This window comes from Photinus pyralis, unplaced genomic scaffold (genome assembly GCF_008802855.1).
Source record: "Photinus pyralis isolate 1611_PpyrPB1 unplaced genomic scaffold, Ppyr1.3 Ppyr1.4_LG2, whole genome shotgun sequence".
NCBI classification, from domain to species: domain Eukaryota; kingdom Metazoa; phylum Arthropoda; class Insecta; order Coleoptera; family Lampyridae; genus Photinus; species Photinus pyralis.
This window is the reverse complement of record NW_022170403.1, coordinates 19056170-19079286: the sequence shown is the minus strand read 5'-3', so window position 1 is coordinate 19079286 and position 23117 is coordinate 19056170. Positions and strand designations below refer to the sequence as shown.

The 23117-nt window shown below is 35.5% G+C and overlaps 1 protein-coding gene across 1 annotated transcript in view; it reads left to right on the top strand.

The window, feature by feature from the left end:
• Positions 1–4089: 4089 nt before the first annotated feature.
• LOC116163862 (guanylate cyclase 32E-like) overlaps positions 4090–23117 on the top strand; it is a 36698-nt gene continuing 17670 nt past the window's right edge. Inside the window, 4 exon segments of the mRNA XM_031477993.1 lie at positions 4090–4132; positions 18562–18924; positions 18967–19089; positions 19138–19324. Of these exon segments, the coding sequence (XP_031333853.1) occupies positions 18565–18924; positions 18967–19089; positions 19138–19324 (670 nt within the window). The 5' untranslated portion in view covers positions 4090–4132; positions 18562–18564.

Below are 23117 nucleotides of genomic sequence, written 5' to 3'. Positions count from 1 at the left end.
TAAATAGCGTAAGAATTTAAATAAGAGCAAAAATCAAAGAGTTACTTAAGGGGAATGCAAATCAGGAATATTAATCGGTAAGAAAGTGACGTTACAAAACTACATTTTGAACCATGCAGTTAACGCTCCCGTGGCCCAAAATACGAATACCCTAATTCTATTTTCTCTCGACCCGTCCCTATTCTTTCCGACTTAACAAAAACACCCACAAAATGGAGCTAATTAGTTAACGCTGACATCTTTAATCATCAATGGCACGGCCCTTGAAATTGCAAATTCACACGAACCCGCGAAATCCGGACCGAGTTGTTTTGGGCACGCAAGAAACATTAAGATTATTTTATCGTTGGCCAGACTGTCGCCAGTAACTCTCCCAAGCCGTAAAATATAAGTCGCCAATGTTATCCTTTATATTCCTCTGTTCTGATCTATGTAGTTCTTTATTAGAAGAAAATAATTGCTTTAATCTGCCGAACGACCTCAGTATTCCACTCATTAGACACGATTTGGGTTGAATAATGAAAATTAAACTGCTTAGAGCGATTTTCTCTCTTTTTTCTTGCAAAAATTAACACTTTGTTAATTGTTTATGACAAATTTGGGCGGTATTATTTCTTCTATTTTTTGTCGGTTAAAATGTCTTTCCAGCTAAAATGTCAACACAGTTTCGTTTCTAGATTAGCTTTTGTTTCATAGTGTGCTGTGATTTAAAGTAATAACGTGTATATAAATGGCATATATATCATCTATGATATTTATATTTTGTTTATATATTTTTGAAAAGAGAATGTAATGTGCTATCTTTTAAGATTGAACAAGACACGAAGTCAGTAAAAGTAATGGCGTACCTTACGTATGTTTACGGGGTGTTATTAAAAAAATTTGGTTAAGTCCGTTAGCTTTTTAACCCGATCTCGTATTCTGAAAACGCCAGATTATTCAGCCATACGCCGGGAAAATTTTTGTGTAAAAGGCACATGACGCCTTTGTATGGTTTATTTCTACTAAGAAAAAATGTTGAAACTTATTAACTGGTGAGGTAGTCCCCAAAGGAACAATTTATTTTTTTAACATATATACAGGCTGTTTCACGCAAACCGTTAACTAAAAGTACCAGGCTTTCATTGATTAACTAAATCTAAAAATATGCATACGAACATAGTTTTTCATGATCTATTTAAAAAAAAAATTATTATGATCGTTTCACTTCGGGTTTTACCGGATGTCGATAGCAAACAGAACACCCTGTATTGTATCGCATTTCCGCAATCTACATGAAAATCTACGTCGTTTGAAACCACACCTCCCTGGACCCAGCATCATATAGGTTTTCAAAATTATTCAAGATTTTTCAAAACTTGTGACGTATCTTTAGAAATCGCCAAAAACACCCCGTATATTAATTAATTTACTTTAAGACTAAGCACGACCGATCCTCGGAACATATAAATCCAGATCTAAAAAAATTTGTCATATAAACCCAGCCCAGGTATAAACCATATGTGCACATGGACAGTGTGTATACAGGGTGTTTTTTTGGGAGCTTTAGTTAAAAGTTTCTGCGAAAGTAAAATAGGTAGGTTTTTGAAAATTTGTACTTAGGAGTTACTCTGAAGGCCGAATCGATGTAAAATATTTTCAAAATGGCCGCACTTCCGGAAACACCGGAAGTAGATAGTAACTTCGTTATTTTAAATGGCAACCCCTATTTTTTATTGCTTTTTTGGATTCTACGTGAAATTTCACTTCTTTTGATACCCATATGTCGATATCTACCATTTATGGTTTTTAAGTTATTTTGACTTTAAGAAAAAAAATGGCGGATGCAGATGGTACCTTGATAATTGATTACTTGCAAACGGTTGTAGTCATGGCAACCTATTTTTATCAGTGCATAGAGAATGAATAGGGCTTTCTTTTAGTGCACTTAAAAAAAAGTTAAGTTGCGTACGACCGCCCCTATGGATATCCAAATTTATGAAACTTCAAAGACTAAAAACTCAGTTTTTTTTAATGGAATGACCACGTTCTTACTATTCCATGAGATAGAGAATCGAAATGGGCATATTTTGACAATACATGTTCCTATAGCTATCTTTAACAGTTTCTGACTTATTCCCATTTTATTGAATTGACACTATTTTTTTAGGATTTTCTTTTTAGTAGTCGGCCATGATTCTATAACAATTGAATTTTAAACAAATCTAGTGACACTAATCCATCACCCACTGTTATAGGTTAACATAAGTTTTTCAAAAATCGAAAAATGACTCGCAGTGGTTTCACCTATTTTGGAATTTAATTGTTATTTATGGTGAAATGGGCAGAATCGCGGCGCGTGCTTTCCGTACATTCATTCGAAAACTAGAACGAAATTGTATGAATTTTTGAAATTTTGTACCCCTAATGCACTACAAACCGTTGAAGCACAAGTTATACAAAGCTCTACAAGAGAATATTTAAGAAAATGAATTGAATTGCAAATGCAAGATTAACAAAATAAATTCAATGCAAAATATAAAAAACTTTGTTGAAACATTTTTGGTATGGAATTTTTGCTAGAACAGATATCGCATTACCTCTCTTAATTTCCAGACTTATACGTTGTTTAAGAAATTCAGTTGAACGACTCTGTTTAGATTTTTCAAAAATTTTCTGTCCTATATCCTTATTAAATGAGTTATTTATTAATGAATTATTTAGACTAGAACTAGAATCAGTGGTATTAAAGAATCCATTCCTTGATTTGTTTAAAATTCGATTGTTATAAAATCATGGCCAACTACTAAAAAGAAAATGCGAAAAAAAATGGCATCAATTCCGAGATCAATTCAATGAAATGGGAATAAATCAGAAACTGTTAAAGATAGCTATAGGAACATGTAATATCAAAATATGCCAATTTCGATTCTCTATCTCATGCAATATTAAGAACATGGTCATTCCATTTAAAAAAACTGAGTTTATAGACTTTGAAGTTTCTTAAATTTGGATCTCCATAGGTGCGGTTGTACGCAACTTAACTTTGTTTTAAGTACAGTAAAAGAAAGCCCTATTCATTCTCTATGCACTGATAAAAATGGGTTGCCATGACTATAACCTTTTTCAAGTAATCAATTATCAAGGTACCATCTGCATCCGCCATTTTTTTTTCTTAAAGTCAAAATAACTTAAAAACCATAAATGGCAGATATGACATATGGGTATCAAAAGAACTGAAATTTCACGTAGAATCCAAAAATGCAATAAAAAATAGGGGTTGCCATTTAAAATAACGAAGTTACTATCTACTTCCGGTGTTTCCGGAAGTGCGGCCATTTTGAAAATATTTTACATCGATTCGGCCTTCAGAGTAACTCCTAAGTACAAATTTTCAAAATCCTACCTATTTTACTTTCCCAGAAACTTTTAACTAAAGCTCCCAAAAAAACACCCTGTATAGTGTATATGTACTTAAGCAGCTATATCAAATTTTAGAGAATTGAAGGTATTATTTATATTAGAAGAACGTCGAGACAAAATTGCTCTATTAAGCTGAAAGGTAAATAACATAAGGGGCAACTTTGACAAATTTGCTTTGAAGCAAGCAGATCGGTTTGCTTATAAGTATTTCGTTTTTGTGTCCCAAAACACTAATTAACTTGAACTCCTTTTACCTTTATTGCGTAGCTAACTGTCTTTTTGTTGATCCAAATACACGACGCTTGACGTTATAAATAAAACAAAGAAAACCGTTTCAATTAGCTCAAAGCGGAGAGGAATCCCCATCAAGCGAAAGCTCACAATTATCTTCAAATGCGAATTTGTAGTAGAACAATGTATCAAAAACATAAATTTCCATCTCCAACAAACGGGCGGACGTCGTAAAACAAAGGGCAAGAAATAAACCTGGATTAGGTGTAATCACCTTCCGGCCTTAATCCTATCATAGCATTTGTCCGTGCGCAATTATTGCAAACTGCGAAATGTACAATTAATCGATTCTAACAAATTTCCTTAGGTATTGAAAAGAGCATGCGGGAAATGTTGAAATTTAAGGGACGTAGCACTAGACGACATCCCAATTCCATTCAGTTCAGTTACTCCCCATTCGTGCACGTGCTTACATCCCTCGACGTTTCTTAACACCTACGTAAGTAAAAACTCTTGCACTTCTGTAGGTATCGTCTGACATGTTTTCCACCTCACCGAATCTTGCGATGCGAGTTTCGCAAACGTAGCAATATAAATGTAAATTAGATCGGCTCAAAAATTACGGGCGCCTTAAAATGTATACAAAATTTTCGCAATTCAACAGGTGAGCTTCAATTAAGCGTCACTTCTTCATTTTCTTAGCCCACAAAGTTATGACGGGCGCGCTTCCTCGTCCCGCTTCAATTTACAAAGTCCACGCGAGAGGGTTTCTCCCTCATTAATCATCCCTTTGGTGGCGAAATTAGAATAAAATTTTAGAGGGACGATCAAGAAGTTGTTGGTGAGCTCGTAAACTTTTGGCGTTCCCGACAGGGATCTTTCAAAATACCCCATTAAGTTGACAGATGCGTTTCAGTGTCGCGGAGAGGTAGTTAAGCGACCATAAGGGGTAAAATTTCAATTCGAGCGTCTCGGTGTTAAACACACAATACATTCGCAATTATGCGAAGCAAATTAAGGGTGGTGATTTTGGTTCCTAGACATTTTTGTGGCACTTTTGAGGTCAGCCGCTTTATGTAAAGCACGAAAAGTCAATTAAATCATTTAGTTTCATTGAATATGTGGGTAAATTTATAAATAAAGTCAACGAGGCTATTTGATAGACGTGACATCAACCTTAGACCACCATCATATATGCATACTCATTATGCCGATTACGCGTGTGGGTACTGGGTGTTCAATTAATATTAGCGAATTTATAAACGATTTTAACGGTTGCATAATATTACAGTTTAGTTTGGTTCATCTTCCAAATCCATCAAATTCTTGAGATTCTTTGCGTTTTCCGTTATTTTTAATTTTTCTAAGACATTTTTCAAATTCCAATGATTGTTGAACCCTTCAGCTTCTTCAATTGTTTGTGGATTTTTTTAATTTATTCGACTTCTTCAAATTCATTATACTTTTTCGAATTCTTCAAACTCTTTCATTTCTTCCGATCCATCCCGTTCTTCAATTCAATTTTTTCTGATGTTTTGAATCCTTCAGGTCCTTCGCATATTTTTAAGATTCTTCGGTATCTTTAATTTTTTTGAATCATTTTGATTGTCCAATTCTTCAATTCATTTATTTAGATCCACATCTTAGAAATAATCGAATTGTTGTAGTTTCTTCTAATTCTTTCGATTTTTTATTTTATATTCCAATTGTTCCGAGTCTTCAAATCCATCGTTTTTAAAATTCATATTTTTCGAATCCTTCAATATGTTTTAATCATCGTCATCACCGACACCTGTACCACCTCAAACACGCCCTGATTTCTACTATCGGCCCAAGATATTCATTGACAATAGAATGGTTGTCCCTTGGGTTGTCTCCATTTGGGATTTGTCTAGTCATTGAATCCAGGGCGAAATGTGGGTGCTTGTACCCTTCTTGATGTAGTAACCATGTCCTGTGTGAACGTTGCCAGTCTGAACCGCTCCGTGGATAGCTCCTCATATTTTAGGGACTCACTCAAAAATGTAGCACTTACTTGAACCCGAACCCTCGTGGTAACGCGGCACCAATTCGTTGAAAGCTCGAAGTGTGGTCAGTGGCGCACTTCTGCATGATCAAGGGGGGCACTTTGTCGCAATCCTGAATTTGTTTAAACTTTTCTCCACGACTTGCTCGACCATATTTTAACCCGGAGTTAAACTGTTAATTCTTTACTACCACCTACTCTCATAAATTTCACTCAATAAATCGCGAAATAAAATCTCTCATACACAAAATGCTGGGCGCCTCCTTTTATAACTTCTCTGAGAATTCAATTTCAATAAATTTTTCAGGATATAAAAATTTACGCACAAAAAGTGTACGCGATCGCTCGCGAAAGTTCGATTAACATTTCCGTTCTTCCGCTTCTCTCGCGATTTCAATTTCGTCCGGCAGAAAAACCGAAAAGTGACATATTTCTCAACACAAATGACTTCGACCGGCGTGCCCTAACAACCAATAGAAAACCCGCATTTCTGTCACGTATACGGATTTAAACAAAACGAAACTTTTAGATTCGAAGAAGTCGTGGCAACCGCGCTTGCTTTCCGCAATACGTTTCGTGTTATCGCCAGATATACTTTCGCTAACGTTTGCTGTGAAGCGGTACATGTGAAAATCTTCCTTGCGTTGTTTATAATTCATCTCGTTTAAATGTAGTACATTCGGGACGAGGAAAATTCAGAAGAAACTCAGTGATCTGAGAAATTCAAATAAAATTGATACTCGAAAAATTCGGGGTATTTAAAAAAAGCAAAGAATTTCAAAAGAGTGAATTTAAAAAATAAAAAGAATTTAACAGATTTTACAAAGTTGATGAATCTAAAAGACCTAAACAAATTGAAGAGAATCTAAAGGCTAATTTGAAGAATCGATTGAATCATGTGACCAATTTCTGAAATCGAAAAAATTCGATAAAGCTAAAGAATCCGTTATGCTTTCAAGAATCTGGAGAATCATAAACAGAACTTTTAAAAAATCAAAAGAATTTGAAAGCAAGAGCGAAGGGACAGATGAGACAGGAAAAAGCGAGATGTAAGGTGAATTTAAAACAAGTTGTAAATCAGCATTTGCATGATGAAAGCGCATTTTTGGTAATGCAGATCAGTATTTCATTAGCAAAGATTAAAATTATCGATCCCACCAACAGATATGTCTCGTTCAGACGATTCATTTTGTCTTTGCGAGTACCCTCCTCCGACAATCAGTTCTTGAGATAAAACGCATCACGATAAAAGGTCGAGGAGGAGGGCTATGGTTGGTAGAAATTAATTCCTTTGGTTGAGGCCTTTCATTAGAGTACCTACCAAGAAGGATAAAACCAGGTTCCCCCTCCCCTCACATTTTGAAAAGAAGTAGCAGTGGAGGGCGGTATGTGGTAGAAAACGTTCCTCTTGTTGAGACCTTTAATTACAATACCATGACGGATAAAATAATTCTTTAAAAAAATGCACTAAAAAGAAGGAAACAATTATGAAAAAGACGTGAAGTAAGAGACATGGAAGAGTAGTAAAAAAGACGAGAAAGAGGAGTCTTAATACATTTCTTCATTCTTTAATTCTTTTTAACTCTTCGGATTCTTGTGATTCTTCCAAATCTTCAGATCGATCACATTCTTCAAATTCTTTATCTCTCATTCCGTCGTCTTCTTCCCATTCCTCCATTTCAGATGATTTGAATTCTTCAATGTGCATGGGATTTGTTATATTTTTAAGGAATTGCGGATCCTTCATTTTGTTAGAATGTTTTGATTTTTTAAATTCTTCTGTGTATTCGACTCAGAAATTCTGTTCTCGATTGGCCACAGTCCCACACTCAAATTTCATCAAGATTCTCCCTTTTTTTGAATTGTTTCATTTTTCTGATGTTTCGGGTTCCTGAGCCTTCGTAAACCTAAACATTCGTCGGATTCTTCAGTTCTTTAGATTTAATCCATTCTTCAAATCCTCAAACACCCTTGAAACCTTTTAGATTCTTCAGATTGTTCGGATTCTTCTGTTTCTTGAGATTTTTCGGATTACTCGGTTCCTCGAATTCATTTCCTCCCGCTCTTCAACATTCTTTAACATCTTTCTTTCGAGGTATTGTTCCCATTCTTCGCATTTTTCCAATTCTTCAACATCCACAGGATATTTCATATTTTTCAGACATTGCGGATCCCTCAATTTATTATATTTATCAAATTCTTCCGTTTCTTCAAGTTCTTTTTAAATTTATTCCATTCTTCTGATTCTTCTAAATCTTCCTTTTGACCGAAAAATTCCTATTCTTTTTTTACTTCATGTTTTCAGATAATTAGCATCTTCCAGGTTGTCGAATCTTTATAATTTTGTGGATACTTCGCTTTCTTTTGTTTCTTAAGATTCTTTCTTCAAATCTTTACATTTCTACAAAATTCTCCTTTTTAGGTTCTTCTTGAATTTTAATGCTTCGGATGCGAGCTCCTTGGTATTATAAAAATTCGTCGGATTCTTCACTTCTTTAAATTTATTCCATTCTTGAAATCCTCAAATACTCTTGAGACCTTTTCGATTTTTCAATTTCTTCAGATTGTGCGACTGTTTCCTGAAACTTTTCAAGTTACTCGATTTAACGAATTCATTGTCGCAGACTCATCAGAGTTCAACTTTTTCGAATTCTTTCGCATCTTTCTTTTCGTTATATTCTTCCTATTCATTTTTCTAATTCTTCAATATCCATAGGATATTTCATATTTTTCAGATATTGCGGATCCTTCAATGTGTTGGGATTTTTTAATTTTTTCATCTTCGAAACCTTTTTTAATTCTTTGCATTTTTCTGATCTGAAAAGTTCCTATTCTTTTCTAAATCTATGTTTTCAGATCACTACGCTCTTTCAGATTTTAAATTGTTTATTTTGTGAATTCTTAAGATTCTTCTATCTTTTTAGATAATTTGGGTCTTTTAGGAGGTCAAATGTTTATAGTTGTGGAATCTTCAGATTCTTCTACTCTTAGTTTTTATTGTTTCTTGAGATTCGTACTTCGAGTATTCACAATTACCAATTCTGTTCTCGATGGATCATAGTCTCACACTGCTAATTCTTCAAATTTCTTCCCACAAAAGTTGGAAACTGTTGGTTTCAAGAGAATGGTGCACCCTCGCACAACGCCTTAATCGAGCGAGAAAATCTATCGGAGAAATTTTCCATGTTCCCGGCGTTGTGCGAGGGTGCACCATCCTGTTGAGACCAACACTTCCCAACTTTTGTTTTTTTTGTGTGCCGTATATCGTTGTATTTGTAATAAAACATGATACCCAATACAGTATGTACTTTTTTAACGGGCTATATAAAAAATGAAGTTGATGATGATCTTTCTGAAACGAAAATCTCTCAACGCTGTCTTGTACCGCTCAAAAAGTGGCAATGAGAAAGTGTTTTTTTTTATTATTTTGTTCAAATACCACCAAAAAGAAATAATAACGAAATGGGCAAATTTTGGTTTTTCTGACATATCCCTAATTTGACCAACTTCGTATTTTCTATAGTTTCCGAGATCTCCATGATAGACACCCTTAGTGAATATAAATAGAGTAAAAGAGCCGTAAAAATTGATCTTAAGAGGCGAGAAAAGTACTTCCCTTTGATCCCGAAAAAGACTCTTTCACCTCTCGTCTCTTAACGCCTTCTTTCCCCAGGCCACCTTCCTGGTTGTCATGCTTCTTTTGCATATCTACTTTCTTCACGCCTTTTGCTTGACATTTTTTATGTCCCCTCGTTTTAGACATGTCTCGCTCACTAGTTCTTCCTTCACATATCCTCTTTAGACGTTCTTCGTGCTTACTAAGCCTGACTTTTGTACGTCTTCGTCCTTAATTCTAGTTTACCCTTCTTCACGATTCGCTTAGAAATTCTTCACGCTATCTGAACAATTGATTGACGTCTTTTTCATTCCTCCAGCACAATTTGGCACGAATGCAGCGCTTTGTCTTCACCGCAACGCGTTTGTATCCATCAATGTCTGCGTGTTGTTGCCTTTTTGCTTGTACTTTAAAGTAAACGCTTGTACCGTATTATTTTCCTGCTGCCTCTGCTACAATTTTGTGATGATGTCAACAACGTGTAACAAAAAACTTGTCGTATCAGCAGAGCTCATGTAAAATTTGTGAGCCTTTTTTTGCATGATATCTGCTGATGTTGTTATGAACAGACTTTATTCGGATGTTAAATTCTGAATCTGTTTAAATCCTCTACTCACAGCGTTCTTTGAAAAAAAGTTTCATGCGACAAGGAATATTACGAATTCTAAACGATAAAATTCGATTCTGTCAGGTAAAGACGCTTTTTCCTTAAATACTAAAAAATCCATTCCAAAACGGCATTCTTTAGTCTTCCCCAATTTCCTCTACTGCAATAACATGCAAAACGTGACGCGCGCTTTTCAATAACCCTACACATATCTAACAACATGAGGCATTCGTAATGCGGCCATACATCTTCAACCCCTTTTATTCATTCCGGCAAAACCATAATCCATAAACAGCATTTATCACATTCAAACACTCCAGTGAAACGGAGCCATTGTAATTCGCGACTTAGACGCTTGCCACAATTAAAATTCGGGACCACGAATTTTTTGTTTCGCTTCCTACGTTGCCGGAACGATGCGGGTATGCGATAACCTATATCGTATAATTCAATCTAATATGATGGTTTTATGTGCCCCGCTACCCATATTTTACACGATAAAATGTTCACCAGACCAGGCTGCATTATTTCATACAGTTCGGTAAGTATGAAAGGCGAAATTTAAAAAGTTGCGTTCATTCTAATTAGGTTCTATTGACAGGGTGATCTACTGTCATCGGTTGTAAAAACAGAAAAACGGGACGCAAAGAAAACACCTCGATTTCATCTGAGGGCCTCTCAAGGTGAGGTAAATGGGTTTCTAATGGAAATATCGTGAGATTCTCAGATTACATTTACTTACGGATAGAGACACGACAGTGATGTTTTCCATTTTTATACAACAATACCTGTATAGCTATGATACCCAATCTCGCTTTCAATAAGGCTTTCTATGAATAAATATCATTTTCTTTCCCCATTAGTGAATATGAACTCAAAAATTGTAGTTCCAACCTCATCTAAAATTAGACGTTTCCAGCCTGATTGTTATTTTAAAAGTCATCCTATTTCCGAACTTCTTGAAAAAATACCAAGAAAATAAAACACATTTTATTGTTGTAGATTTCTAAGTAAACTTCGCAAAGTTTTCCTTACAACGTAATTGGGACGTCAGTCGAGCTTGCAATAACTTTTCCGCGTGTTTTTGACAAAAAATTTACATGCGGATGCCCAATATACACTTGATCGGATCCGATTTTTCTTCTTGTCGCTTTCGGTCGACCAGACTAATTCGTACGGCGCGGCGATGCAGTGAAAATTACACCTCAAAAAGGTTCGATCGAGAGGGGGGAAAATTGAATTAAGTGTAAGACTACAAAGGACGAATACGCGTCTCCCCCTGTGATTATTAACTAGGTCGCATCTTTTACATTTTCGCGATCCACGGATTTGCCTCTTCCATGACATGGCTGCACTTTCATCTAAAACCATTAAAATAATGGGCCAGCGTTTAATGATGACGCCTTTTACGTTGATTTTTTTTAAATTCTCGAAGCGTTGCGGAAATTAGCGTTCTCGGTGGCTCAAAGTTCTGCAAAATGAGGGCGAGGTGTGCCAAAGGAGACGTGACGGGGAATCGCATCAAACATTGCGTCATGGTTTTAAATTAACTACTTTACAGGTGACAGATGGATCGAGTTCGACAATCTTATCGTGGGAGGACGAAATCGAAATAAAAAGTCAATTTATCCCGAGTTCATCGCGCCGTATGAATTTATACAGGTCCATGAAGACAAGACAACTAACATGAAACATGCTTCGCCAACTATTGTCAGTGGAGGCTGTAATTGTTGTTCGGAGCACAAAGGAGATTCATTATAAGTTTACGTATTGCGCTTGTTTTGAATGGAGGTGAACTCTGTAACCAAATGGTAATGAAAATACTAATTTGTTTAATTGGCGTCTGGGGGGAAAAGATTTCGGGGCTAAAACCGTGTTTAGCACGAAATTACTTTTAGTAATTCACCACACTACATTACACTGTGTACGGTTATCCCTGTACCGTAACAATTGACGATAGAAATATAAAATGTTTGCAGCGGATAACTTGAAACTTCTAAATAGGCTTTTTTATTATACCTGAATCACAATCTCCGTTTTAAACACTCAAATGCGTGCGAAAAAGGGCCTTTAAAACACACGTGCTTTAAAGTTGCTAAGTAACGATACTTCAAGTATGACTTTTGAAACTGTCATCTGGGTGAAATAAAAAATCCTCTTAGGTCGCTTTCTGTAAATGCAGAACATTTCTTTGGCTTTTGTACCTATCCTTTGGTTGAAGCTTTCACAAACGCGCGTAATTTAGGGTATGCTTCCAAATCTGTTCCACTTTTTAATCGCAGCATTGCTTTAAAGTTTTGAATGAATGCACCAAAATATAGAAGATTTAAATACCTTTGACATTTCCTTCATATATGCCAGCATTATGGATGCATTTAAGACTGTATTCGTAAGTAACTTCCTATTCATCCATGGAAACAACTTTTCATATTCTTTATAATAGGCTTTACTGGAGTTGGATTTTACACCTACCAACGTTTGTTTAGATTTTACCACAATCGATTTAATGGGCGGTGTATTATCTTTTTCAACGGAAATCGTTTAATTCACAAAGACGATGATTTTTATAAGCAAACGTAAAGTGACATTTCCATGGCAATCGTGAAATTACGAACACCCAGCCCACTTAATTAGACATGTATTCGAGTATAACGTCAATATGACTTCATTGTATTTTCTATTTTTAAATTATACTGCAGGTATAATAAAAAATACTATAAGATACACGTGTATAATTAGTCTTTAAAGCACTTGCAACGTTAAAGGCACTCCGCTTTGCGTCGTGCCCTTAAACTGGTTGCGCGTGCTTTAAAGACTTGATTATACACTTGTATCTTAATATACTATTTTACATAGTGATGGAAATTATCGGACCTTTTTTTAACGACAATTCAACTCATGTATAAAAAATCCCATAAGCCGCAGTGCAATTGTCACTTTGACAGCGGCAAAAGTTACCTGCATCTTTTCCAGCGACAAATGCACTATACTGTATTCATTTTAAGAAGGTAGCGGTAGAAAGCATAGGGAAGCTTTGACCTTCACTGTGATTGGTTAAAACACGAGTCAGTATTACAATGAAACATAAAACGACTGGTGTATTTTGTAAGGTGGTAGTTTATGTTGCCAACTAAACTGCCGAAGTGTCATTAGTTGTTATTGTCAAAGATTTATTTCTGTTCGCAGTGCTGAATATTTTTACTTTACAATAATTTGGTGCCGTTTTATAGTTTTCCTGTATGTGTTTATCTTCAAACACAGCGCCATCTACTACCTTCTTATAATGAATGCAGTATAGTGGTTTTTTCACTTATTCATTTTCGAACCAATTATCGCATTATCCTTTCCCATATGACTAGTTAGACGTCTGTCAATAATTGATTAGTTGGGTGAATTTCTTGTTCGTTAAATTGTCCTGCCGAATTACAATCGAGGTTTGTATTTAAACCGAGTAAATTTGGGTTGTTGCAATTTAAATCTGTTTCCTTTTAGCAATTGAACTCGAAAAACTGTCAACCTAAAAATGCTCTATCTTCGGTGTCGCATTTTTATTAGTTGACAGTTTTTCTCGTCTAATTGCTAGGCAACAGATTTTCATTACCTTAAAAACCCAAATTTACTCGGTAAAATACAAACCTCTTGTGCAATTATAAGTGAAAAATCGTATGGAAAGTGGTACTTTTCTTCATGACTTTTACTATGCGTTTCCATGGAGTTTAGTCCTGTCTATGAACAATAGCATCCACTTTTGAGTGACAGTAAATTGCGAATGTCAATCAAATTATTCAATTGTGGGTTATTATGGATCACTATGCAAAAAAATTTCGTGTACAACACGTGTTGAACGTGTCTTTTTTCCATGAATTTGCTTGATTAACTTGGGCTTCGCCCTCATTAATCAAACTGCAAATTCATGAAAAAAAGTATCACTTTCAAGCTAGTTGCACAAATAACTATTTCCTATCACCATCCTCATATGAATTAGCGAATACAAAGTATCAGGTGCAAAATTGCGTGCAAATATATATAGGGTGTACCACGTAAATTTCGAGTTACTTCCTACCAAACAAACGAGGCAGATAAAAATTGTACTTTTTTTGCATGGCCACCTCGTTATTATGTAAATTACAAATAACTTATTTAAGATTAGAATATAAAAACCAGGAAATCCAAGATATTTTGAAAAATATCAAACATAGGTATATAGGCCATTATTATCAAAAGTTGAAAGTTTTTGAAAGAGCTAAAATATGACAGAAAAATATACAGGGTGTTCCATTTAAAAAAAGTGAGCTTTTTAATATGAAGTTTTGTAACTTTGGATTCTACAAAAAAACACCCTGTGAGCTATTTTTTAATGTTTCATAGTAGATGTATTTATATGACTTTTACTTTACCCAAGATAAAAGATATAAAACCTGGAATCAAAATTTAAGTAATAATTTTGACAATATATACTGACGCTTGCAAATGCCCAATTTTTCTTAAAAATCGAATAATTTTTACCCAAAATCGTCATGAAACCTTAATTTTCATGCCTACTTTATGTCAGGAAAATGATAGTTTCCATGACAGAGGCAGGCCAATCTACTTTCCCTGCCGCCTGTCACTTTACCGTCCGCACCTGTCACTTTTCCTGCCGCACCTATCACATTGCTAAATGTCTATAATGACTCCTGTCATTAATGATAGATTGGCATTAATCAAAAGTTCTATATGAAAATTGAAATTTTATATTAAAATACGATTTCGGGTAAAATTTAATACAAAACTCATCAGTAAAATGACATTACTTGACTCGGAAATTAAAGTACCCGGCCCCAAAGCGACCGCCAAATTTAAGTAAGTAAGTTCTTTAAGAATAACAAGGAAATGCAGAATAATCGGGAATGTGTATACGATTTTACTAGCAGGAAGTAAACTGCAAAGATAGGAAAGCAATATTAAGCACATTATTGGCAAGGTGTTGACGTATTCGGCATTTCCTGCATACTATGTTAATGAAAGATCTGTGATATAAATAGCATGTAAACGGGTTTGAGTTATAAGATAGTCCCCGCCCGAATTTAGTGTGTTTAGGATTTTTTTCATACCATAATTTCTAAGAACACTGAAAAATGCCATTGAGAAAAGTTGTTTAGAACTAAACTTCAGTACAAAATCATGACCTCCTATTCAGATTTTTACATTTTTTGGAAAATTTTTAGTTACACGCACATACTGCGGACGATTTATTTGGGCTTCACCACCGATAATAATGATGGGTCACCCTGTATGTGATTATTTTGATTGATTTTTGACGTTAAATGTTGGTCACTAATTCAGATTGAACACAATTTCGATCGTATTTGAATTGAAAGTCAATGTGATTTTATTTGATGTTTGATTTTGTTTAAATAACTGCTTTGTTTATTGTAATTGTAACTTTATTACGCGTTAAAAGATTGCATTTAAACATCTGGAATTCATTGGATGAATGTTTTGTTAAAGTTATCTTTTGTAAATCCGGTCGTTGCGACAAGAAGTTTTGTTATGGGTGCGTAAAAGCCAATGAAGTGTAGTTAATCAGATGTCTTTCACCAATAAGAAAACACAGGTGTTAATTTTTTACGTAGACGCAGTTGAAAGTTGTAACGTCCCGTTGTTTCGTTCAATATACAGTAGCACCACGCTCAGAAAGTCTCTGACAGGGCGTGTCCGAGGGCGCTTGAAATTTAGACCGTACATTCTGATGCAAAATTTAAAAACAGTTTAAGGGAATTACATACCTTATCAGATCGTAGATCCAAGCTATATGCGTCTTGAAAAAGACGAGTTTGTATGAAACTGGAGACGGAAAACGTAAAATAAAACAAATACAAGAAGCAAAGTGAAAACTAAAATAACGTAAAGCGTCAACTGTCAAAACGGAATAATTAATAATCATGGCGCGAAATGTATCCCGTCGATTTGCAGACTTTTATTGGCCAGCCTGAATTATTTCAAAATTAGTTCGCATATTTTCCGGGGCTTTTCTGAGTATGGTGGCACTGTACTCTTCGTTTGTATAACTGACTGAAGGCGCTCTTAGTGCGTTAGGAGTCGTTGGCACCATTGGTATTGCGAAAAATATCACTTTTGCTTTTGTCGTTGAAATGACAGGTCGATCTTTGCGAAAAATGTTGATTTGAAATTTCCAGAATCATCACGCCAAAATTGTTTAAATTATTTATCTAAGAGTCTTTACGCGAATGAGAAAAGGTTATATTCCTCTTGAGGTAAAGTTATTTTCATATCATTCCTCTTTGTTAACACGTTTCTTTTTAGGTTATGCCATATGTTTAAAAAAATTAATTACCTATATCGCAATCCGAAACCCATTTATTAATGGGAAGTGTTCTCGTATCGTTCGTTTATCGCTTATGAAACCTTTCCCAGTGCCATAAATTGATATTCAAGTGCAATTGTAGTAAAGAAGTGCAGTTCCAGAAGCAACATCAGTTGGTTTCTGATGTCTGTGTTTGTGCCCTCTGTTACGATTGGACATTTTTATACGTCTACAGGAAATAAAGATTATTATTATTATTATTATTATTATTATTATTTTGGTTTATGTACACGTTAAGATAATTAAGATTTCTTTACTTAATTGTTTTAATTGATCACTTGTGTGTGGTACTTTGCTTATGAGTCCTGTACACATTCCTTTTTTTTAGTTTGCTGGACGTGCCCTGGAAAAATGATAATCATTTCATATAAAAGATTTTGTTACTACTTGTGTTTAATTGAGCTAGCTGGACAGGTGCTTGTGGGTGATTTATTGACCGCTTGCCATTGCACATCGCAATACTTTTGTTATTCTGATTCAATACGTACTCAAATTAGCGAGAACTAAATTACTCTTGAATCATTGTTGTCAAATTGAACTGTATTGGTAAAATTTACGTAGATATTTCATATGTTTGTTACGTGTAACGGTAGCTCGCTTTGCAGTTTAAAATTTTTCCGAATTTCGTTTAAGCACAGGAAAATTTATGTATGTACCGCTTCATACGAAAGATGAACGCTGGTTCAGTATAGCGATAAACGAGCGAATTAAAACGAACTACAGACGGTATCAAATATCGTTTTGACTTGTCGTACAAACGTAAAAGATATGTCGAGCGATAACGCCACACACGGTACGAGAAGTTGTACGACAAATCGTACCTTCTGTAGGGCCTTTCCTCTGGGAAACCACCGTCTAACTTTCAAGTTGAAACGCGGCACTTTGAATCTTGGTAGCAGTCGACTCGGTCCTCCGTAGTGTATACTGTCGGTTCTTTTGTGTTGGAACGTGATATAAATTGAATAAAAAATGCAGGTTTGTGTGCGGAAGAAAAAAACAATAAAGTACATTGCGTACACAACAAGGCGATGGCAGGAAAACCTTTTATGGGCAAAAAACCTGGCATAACTCACACAAATACAAGAACTCAACTAACTAACTCAACCACAACACAATGTCAAAGAGAAAAACATACACATAAAACCTTTCAAATCGTCAAATGCAGTCAACAAAGAAGAAATAAGTGACATTTCTCAAGTGAAAAACACGATAAATCAAATCAAGTACAAAACACATTTACGATCAATTTAAGCAAAACAACTCGTAAAACTGTAAATTGCATGTACAGAGTGATTTAAATTCATGACAAAAAGAGACCAGGTGTTTGACTCTAGGTCCTCGGTCTCAATCTCGAATAGTAGAAATCATATTTGACCACATTGTGAGAAGTTTATGCATGGGGGATCGTTTTGCAGATATAGTCACAGAAACGATGCCATGTTGCTACTTGTTGCAGATCTGCTTTTTTATATTAAAAATATAAAAGTAACTTTTCGAATTATATTCCAATGCCATTAGCATCACATGGAGAAGGAAACTGAGGAAAGGATATTAAATACTCGATTCTACCGGTACTGTTGATGAGAAGCGATCGGTAACATTTTTGAGCGTTAAACGACTTTCTAAACTTTACTCATAAACATCTCAATTTATAACCGTCAAGTTTGTAGGCAATTTATGATGGAAAGAGAGAAACCGCAAACGGTCCTAATTGACCTGAAAGTTTTCTTTATTGACCGAAATTTTAAAAAGTTTGTCGAAGCGAATAAAAACCGGGCGATAGTCGACAATAAGCGATTGATTTTATTAACTTCGACGACAGTAATAAAAGTATCTGCGGTCGTGAGCCCGCATCAAAAAAATATTTACATAATCTCGAAACGATCAATACCTTCGCTAAGTATCTATACCGAATGCAATAAAATATGAAATGAACGTTTCTATTAGTGGAGCTATTAGGTCTTTGAACTGTAGGAAGCTAAAAGGTTTTTTCTGGAGTCGGTAAGTCAATCGAAAATCCATCTTTAAGATTTAATCCCCGGTGATAAAACAACAGGTTGTCCTTTCGGATAGCGGGGGATGACGCGAAAAGCTTGTCGCAGCAGAGTGCACTTGCAACGTCCCGGTGCTGGAAAACTGTTGCTCCAATAAACTTGCGATTTAGCCGTGTTCGTTAAATAAGCTGGAAAATATCCTCCTTTATCTCCGAGACGCTCAATTGAGCACGACATTTCTCGTATTGGGATATTACGAGGATGCTACCGTAAAAATTTACGTTTCGAAGACTGTAAAGATTTTAATTTCTGTTCCAGATAATGTGGGGATTTCTGACGTTCGTCTTTCTGACGACAAAGGAGGTCAAAGCGGAAACGTTCATATTGGGCTACTTAACTGGGTCCGAAAGGAAAGCCGGAGATTTCGAGTATTCGCGTCCCGGCCTTACAATATCTGGAGCGATCTCTTTGGCGGTCGAAGAAGTGAATAATGGAAAGCTCGGGGAGGGAGGCCATAAATTCGAATTTATTGTGGCCGAAACGTACGGCGAGGAGATTGTGAGCGTTCAAAAAACGGCTGAGTTATGGACGCGGAACGTTTCGGTCTTCATTGGCCCGCAAGAGACTTGCAAGCACGAGGCGTATTTAGCGGCCGCCTTTAATCTGCCGATGATTTCCTACGTAAGTGTTTTAACGAACTCGTTTAATCCACCCTGCGCTTAGTTTTGTACAGATTACGAGACATCGGATAAGAGGAGATTTCCAACTTTTGCCCGTACGAAGCCGCCTAACACACAAATATCGAAGTCGATAATCTCGCTTTTGAAAACTTTTAACTGGACGCACGTAAGTGACACTTTCAGCGTGGGAGCGATACAAACCCCTCACTTTCAGATAGTCCTCCTTTACCTCGACTCTCCAGACTTCGAGTATGGAAATGTCGCGCTTACCATACAACAGTCGTTAACAGCTGCCGGTTTTACGATAATCAGGGCGCTTCAGTGGAAAACGCCCTACCATCAGGGCTATACCGAGAACCCTTTCCATCAGCTCGTAGATGATACGTATCAAGATGCCAGAAGTAAGTACTCTTTAATCACCTAATCCTTCCACTCCCTTTCACTGGAGCTTTACAAATGTGTACGAACTTTGAAATGATTAAAGTTGAAAGATCGGCCGAGAAACAAAGACGAACTGTAAGCCTGCCGGATTTATGATATTGTCATTCGGTGGGAAAAGAAAAAGTAATTTACTGAAATGGATTAAATTTAATATACGGTACGTTGGAAAACTTGCCATCTTCGCTTTCACTTTGGCCCTTTTCATTTTTTTTCATAACAATTTATTACCGTTTCCAACGATGGATGTTATCTAAAATTGAAATAGGTATATTGGTATTTGCGTTATAATAAAACCGGTAGACTGCGTCAAGGTGCGTAAAATCTCGCTAATATTAAATTGGGAGAAATCATGAAGTGAGAAGTTTTAATTTAAATACGAAAAAGTCGAAAAATTGGAATTTAGTGTTTGAGGAAAGAAAATTGAAGCGTTACACTGCCCCCTCCTTAGAACCGCTTTCGTCCTGAAACTCCAACATATCGGGTAAGGATCATGAAGGAAACGACACGGTGCAGCTTTACAACAATTTCCACTCTTGGGAAAGAAATAGTCCATTTAGTCCATATCAACATGACGGTATAATTTGGGGGTATCAATTTTCCTTTTTGCAGTGGTTAGACAGGTTTATTAGGGTGCCAAAAAACCATGATTGCCATCTCAAAGCTCAAAGAAATAGCGGTTAATCAAAAATGGCGGATGTTGAGCTTTATAATATCAACAATATACAGGGTGTCAATTTTAAAACTTGCAGTCGGCCATATTTTCCAAACTAAAAAAGATATTGAAAATCGCGCAAAACCGTTTCGGGGGTATCGAGAGGGAACCAGAATAACGTAATGAGTGACAACCCCACCCCCTAACCCTCCCTCTTCAAAAATCCTAAATGGCAACCCCATACTTGTGACGCACCATTGGAAAGTTACTGAAAAATGCTTTCCAGTGGTACCAATAAAGTCAATATTCATTAAGACAATTTAACAAAAATTTAATAATTAACAAAAAAAAAACTAAATGTTGGCATTGAGGTATTTATGGCTAATTGCTCAAGAACTTCATTAAGCAATCTCGGTTGTTTTCAAAAGAGTTCGCGTTTGTCTGATTCGGTCGTTTTTTTCGCATCATCTGAGAGCTAGTCGACATTTTCATCATCAAGCGAAATGTCTAGGTGTTGTGGATGGATTTTTCAAAATTTTCCCGAAATACTAAACTTTGAATTTTTGAACTTTTCCTGGATAATCTGTCATATTTTCGCAAATTTAGAACTATCAGGTTGCTTTGATTTTATAAATGCATCTGGCGATAAATATTGCATATTAAATAAATTCAATCTGACTCCAAATCAAAAGTTTTGAGTGGAATATTTTGATCTTTCCTGGAATTCGTAACTTGGACATATTTTTGCAAGTTTAGAAATCCCAGGAATAAATAATGCACATTAAAGAAATTTGAATTTTACTCAAATTCAAAAATTTTGATTTCATCGTAAACTCTTATAAGCCCGCCCACTATTTATTCGCGACGCACGTTTCTGCTGGAAATCCTCAATCAGCTAAATACTAATTTATTCCTAATCAGTCAATACAGTACAATTAATTTCCTTCTGCATCTGAACAATTGTGACCTACTACCTACGTGTAGAAACATTTCATAATAATTAATGTGCATTAATTTACTGACCTAGTGTCCATTCATGTATAATTTGCAAACGATTATTTAATTATTCTATTCAATCCAGATTATTCTGCGATTGAACACCTGGAATTCTCAACTTATGCAAATGGGAAATGAGAAAGATCTCAACTTTTTGTAAGAATAACGTTGTATAAATTCGAATTTAACACGTAAATTCAAAAATTTTGAGTTCATATCCTGGAATTCTTTACTTTTGCAAATTTCAGTTCAGGTTTTTTTTAGTTCAATTCTTGGAATTCTTATTTTGTGTCAAACTTTTGCAAATTCAGAAAACCTAGGCTTCTTTAGTTTTTTTTAATGAATAGTTAAGACCCTAACTTTTTTTAGGAGTAAAACGTTGAATATATTCGAATTTGATACAAATTTGGTCATTTCAATACCTGGAATTCTTGATTTTTGCAAATTTCAGTCCAGGTTTTTTAAATTTTTTAAATGCAAGAAGAGCTCAACTTTTTTTAAGGAATAAATGAATCCGAATTTGACACCAAATCAAAGATTTTGAGTTCAATTTCTGGAATTTTTACAAATTCAGAAAGTCCAGATCTCTTTTTTTTTAATGAATCGGAGCTCAACTTTTTTTGGGATTAAAACGTTTAATAAATTCGATTTTCACACAAATTCAGAAGTGTTGAGTTCAAGTCCTGAAATTACTAATTTTTCTTATTTTTAAAAATTCAGAAAACCCAGGTTTCTTTGGGTTTTCAACTTTTTTTAGGGGTAATACGTGGAATAGAATTCCTAGAATTCTAGGAGTTGAAAATCGCATTTATTCAACGTATTACCCCTAAAAAAAGTTGAAAACCCAAAGAAACCTGTATTTTCTGAATTTTTAAAAATAAGAAAAGTTAGTAATTTCAAGACTTGAACTCAAAACTTCTGAATTTGTGTGAAAATCGAATTTATTAAACGTTTTAATCTAGATAGAAAGCACGGGCATAATCTATCAAAAAAAGCTTGAAATAAAAATTAATTTCTTCTACACGGGTACTAATGTGTTACTTCATTGAACAAAAATGTCTATGAAATGAGCCTATAAAAGTGTGCATTGCTATTTAAAAAAATTCAATTATTTTTCGTTATTCATTTGTTTTCAGAAATAAAAATGCTGTCTTATTATGGGAAATAAAACAACTTTCATGTAGAACCCCCCCCCCCCTGGCAACACCGTTCACAAATTGTTTACGCTTCGGGACGCTTATGACAGCTGCTGGGGATGGATTATGAGATTGTCTTCTCCGTACCGCAGCGAACGTAGAATCGAGGGGTCTGGAGGTAGGGAATACCCCCAGCAACGAAAGAGTCGATAGAAATAGAACTAACGTCCATTGGTGGCATTCCATAGCTTATCTAAACTTAAAACTTGCAAGACCATGTCCGAAAAAATAAAAAAATCCGGCTCAAAATTTTTCTTGTAATTTTCTCATGACTTGAACTCGGTTTTTATGACCTAAACTCTATAACAGTTTTTTCAAAAATTCATATTGCATCGTTAACGTGTTAATTTATCACGTAATATTATACTAGGTCGACGAAAGCACTGTTGTTTTTATCATGCGATAGTGATAGTGAGCAGGACGGCCTGCGTTACATTGTATAGGTGAACGAATATGTAGCGGGGAGAATCTTTGCAGGTCTGGATCACAGAGAGCGCTTTTTATGCGTGAAGGTCGCATGCATTTTGTAGTTGGGTAGAAATGCTGTAAGAGGCTGGTCCATTATTTAAAAGTTCAAATTGGGAAAGGCGCCAGTATGTGTATTAATGGTGAAGTGCCAAATTATCTCGGTGATAAAACAAAATAAAAAGTGATAATAGCCGGCCCGTATGGCGCAGTTCAGTTAAAGCTGAAGTGTGGTGCTAAGGGTCGCTGGTTCGAATCCGGGTTCAAGCATGGATATTTGTAAATGTATAGTGGGTTGGGTTGGTAGAGCAGCCTTGGCTGAAACCCCGCCCACTCTAAAATAAAGGCAAAATAAAATAAACAATAAAATAAGTTGCACGGAGTGCAGAATTGAGTGCACCAAAAACCGAGTTCACCATAAATCTAAAACTTTCCATTTATTGA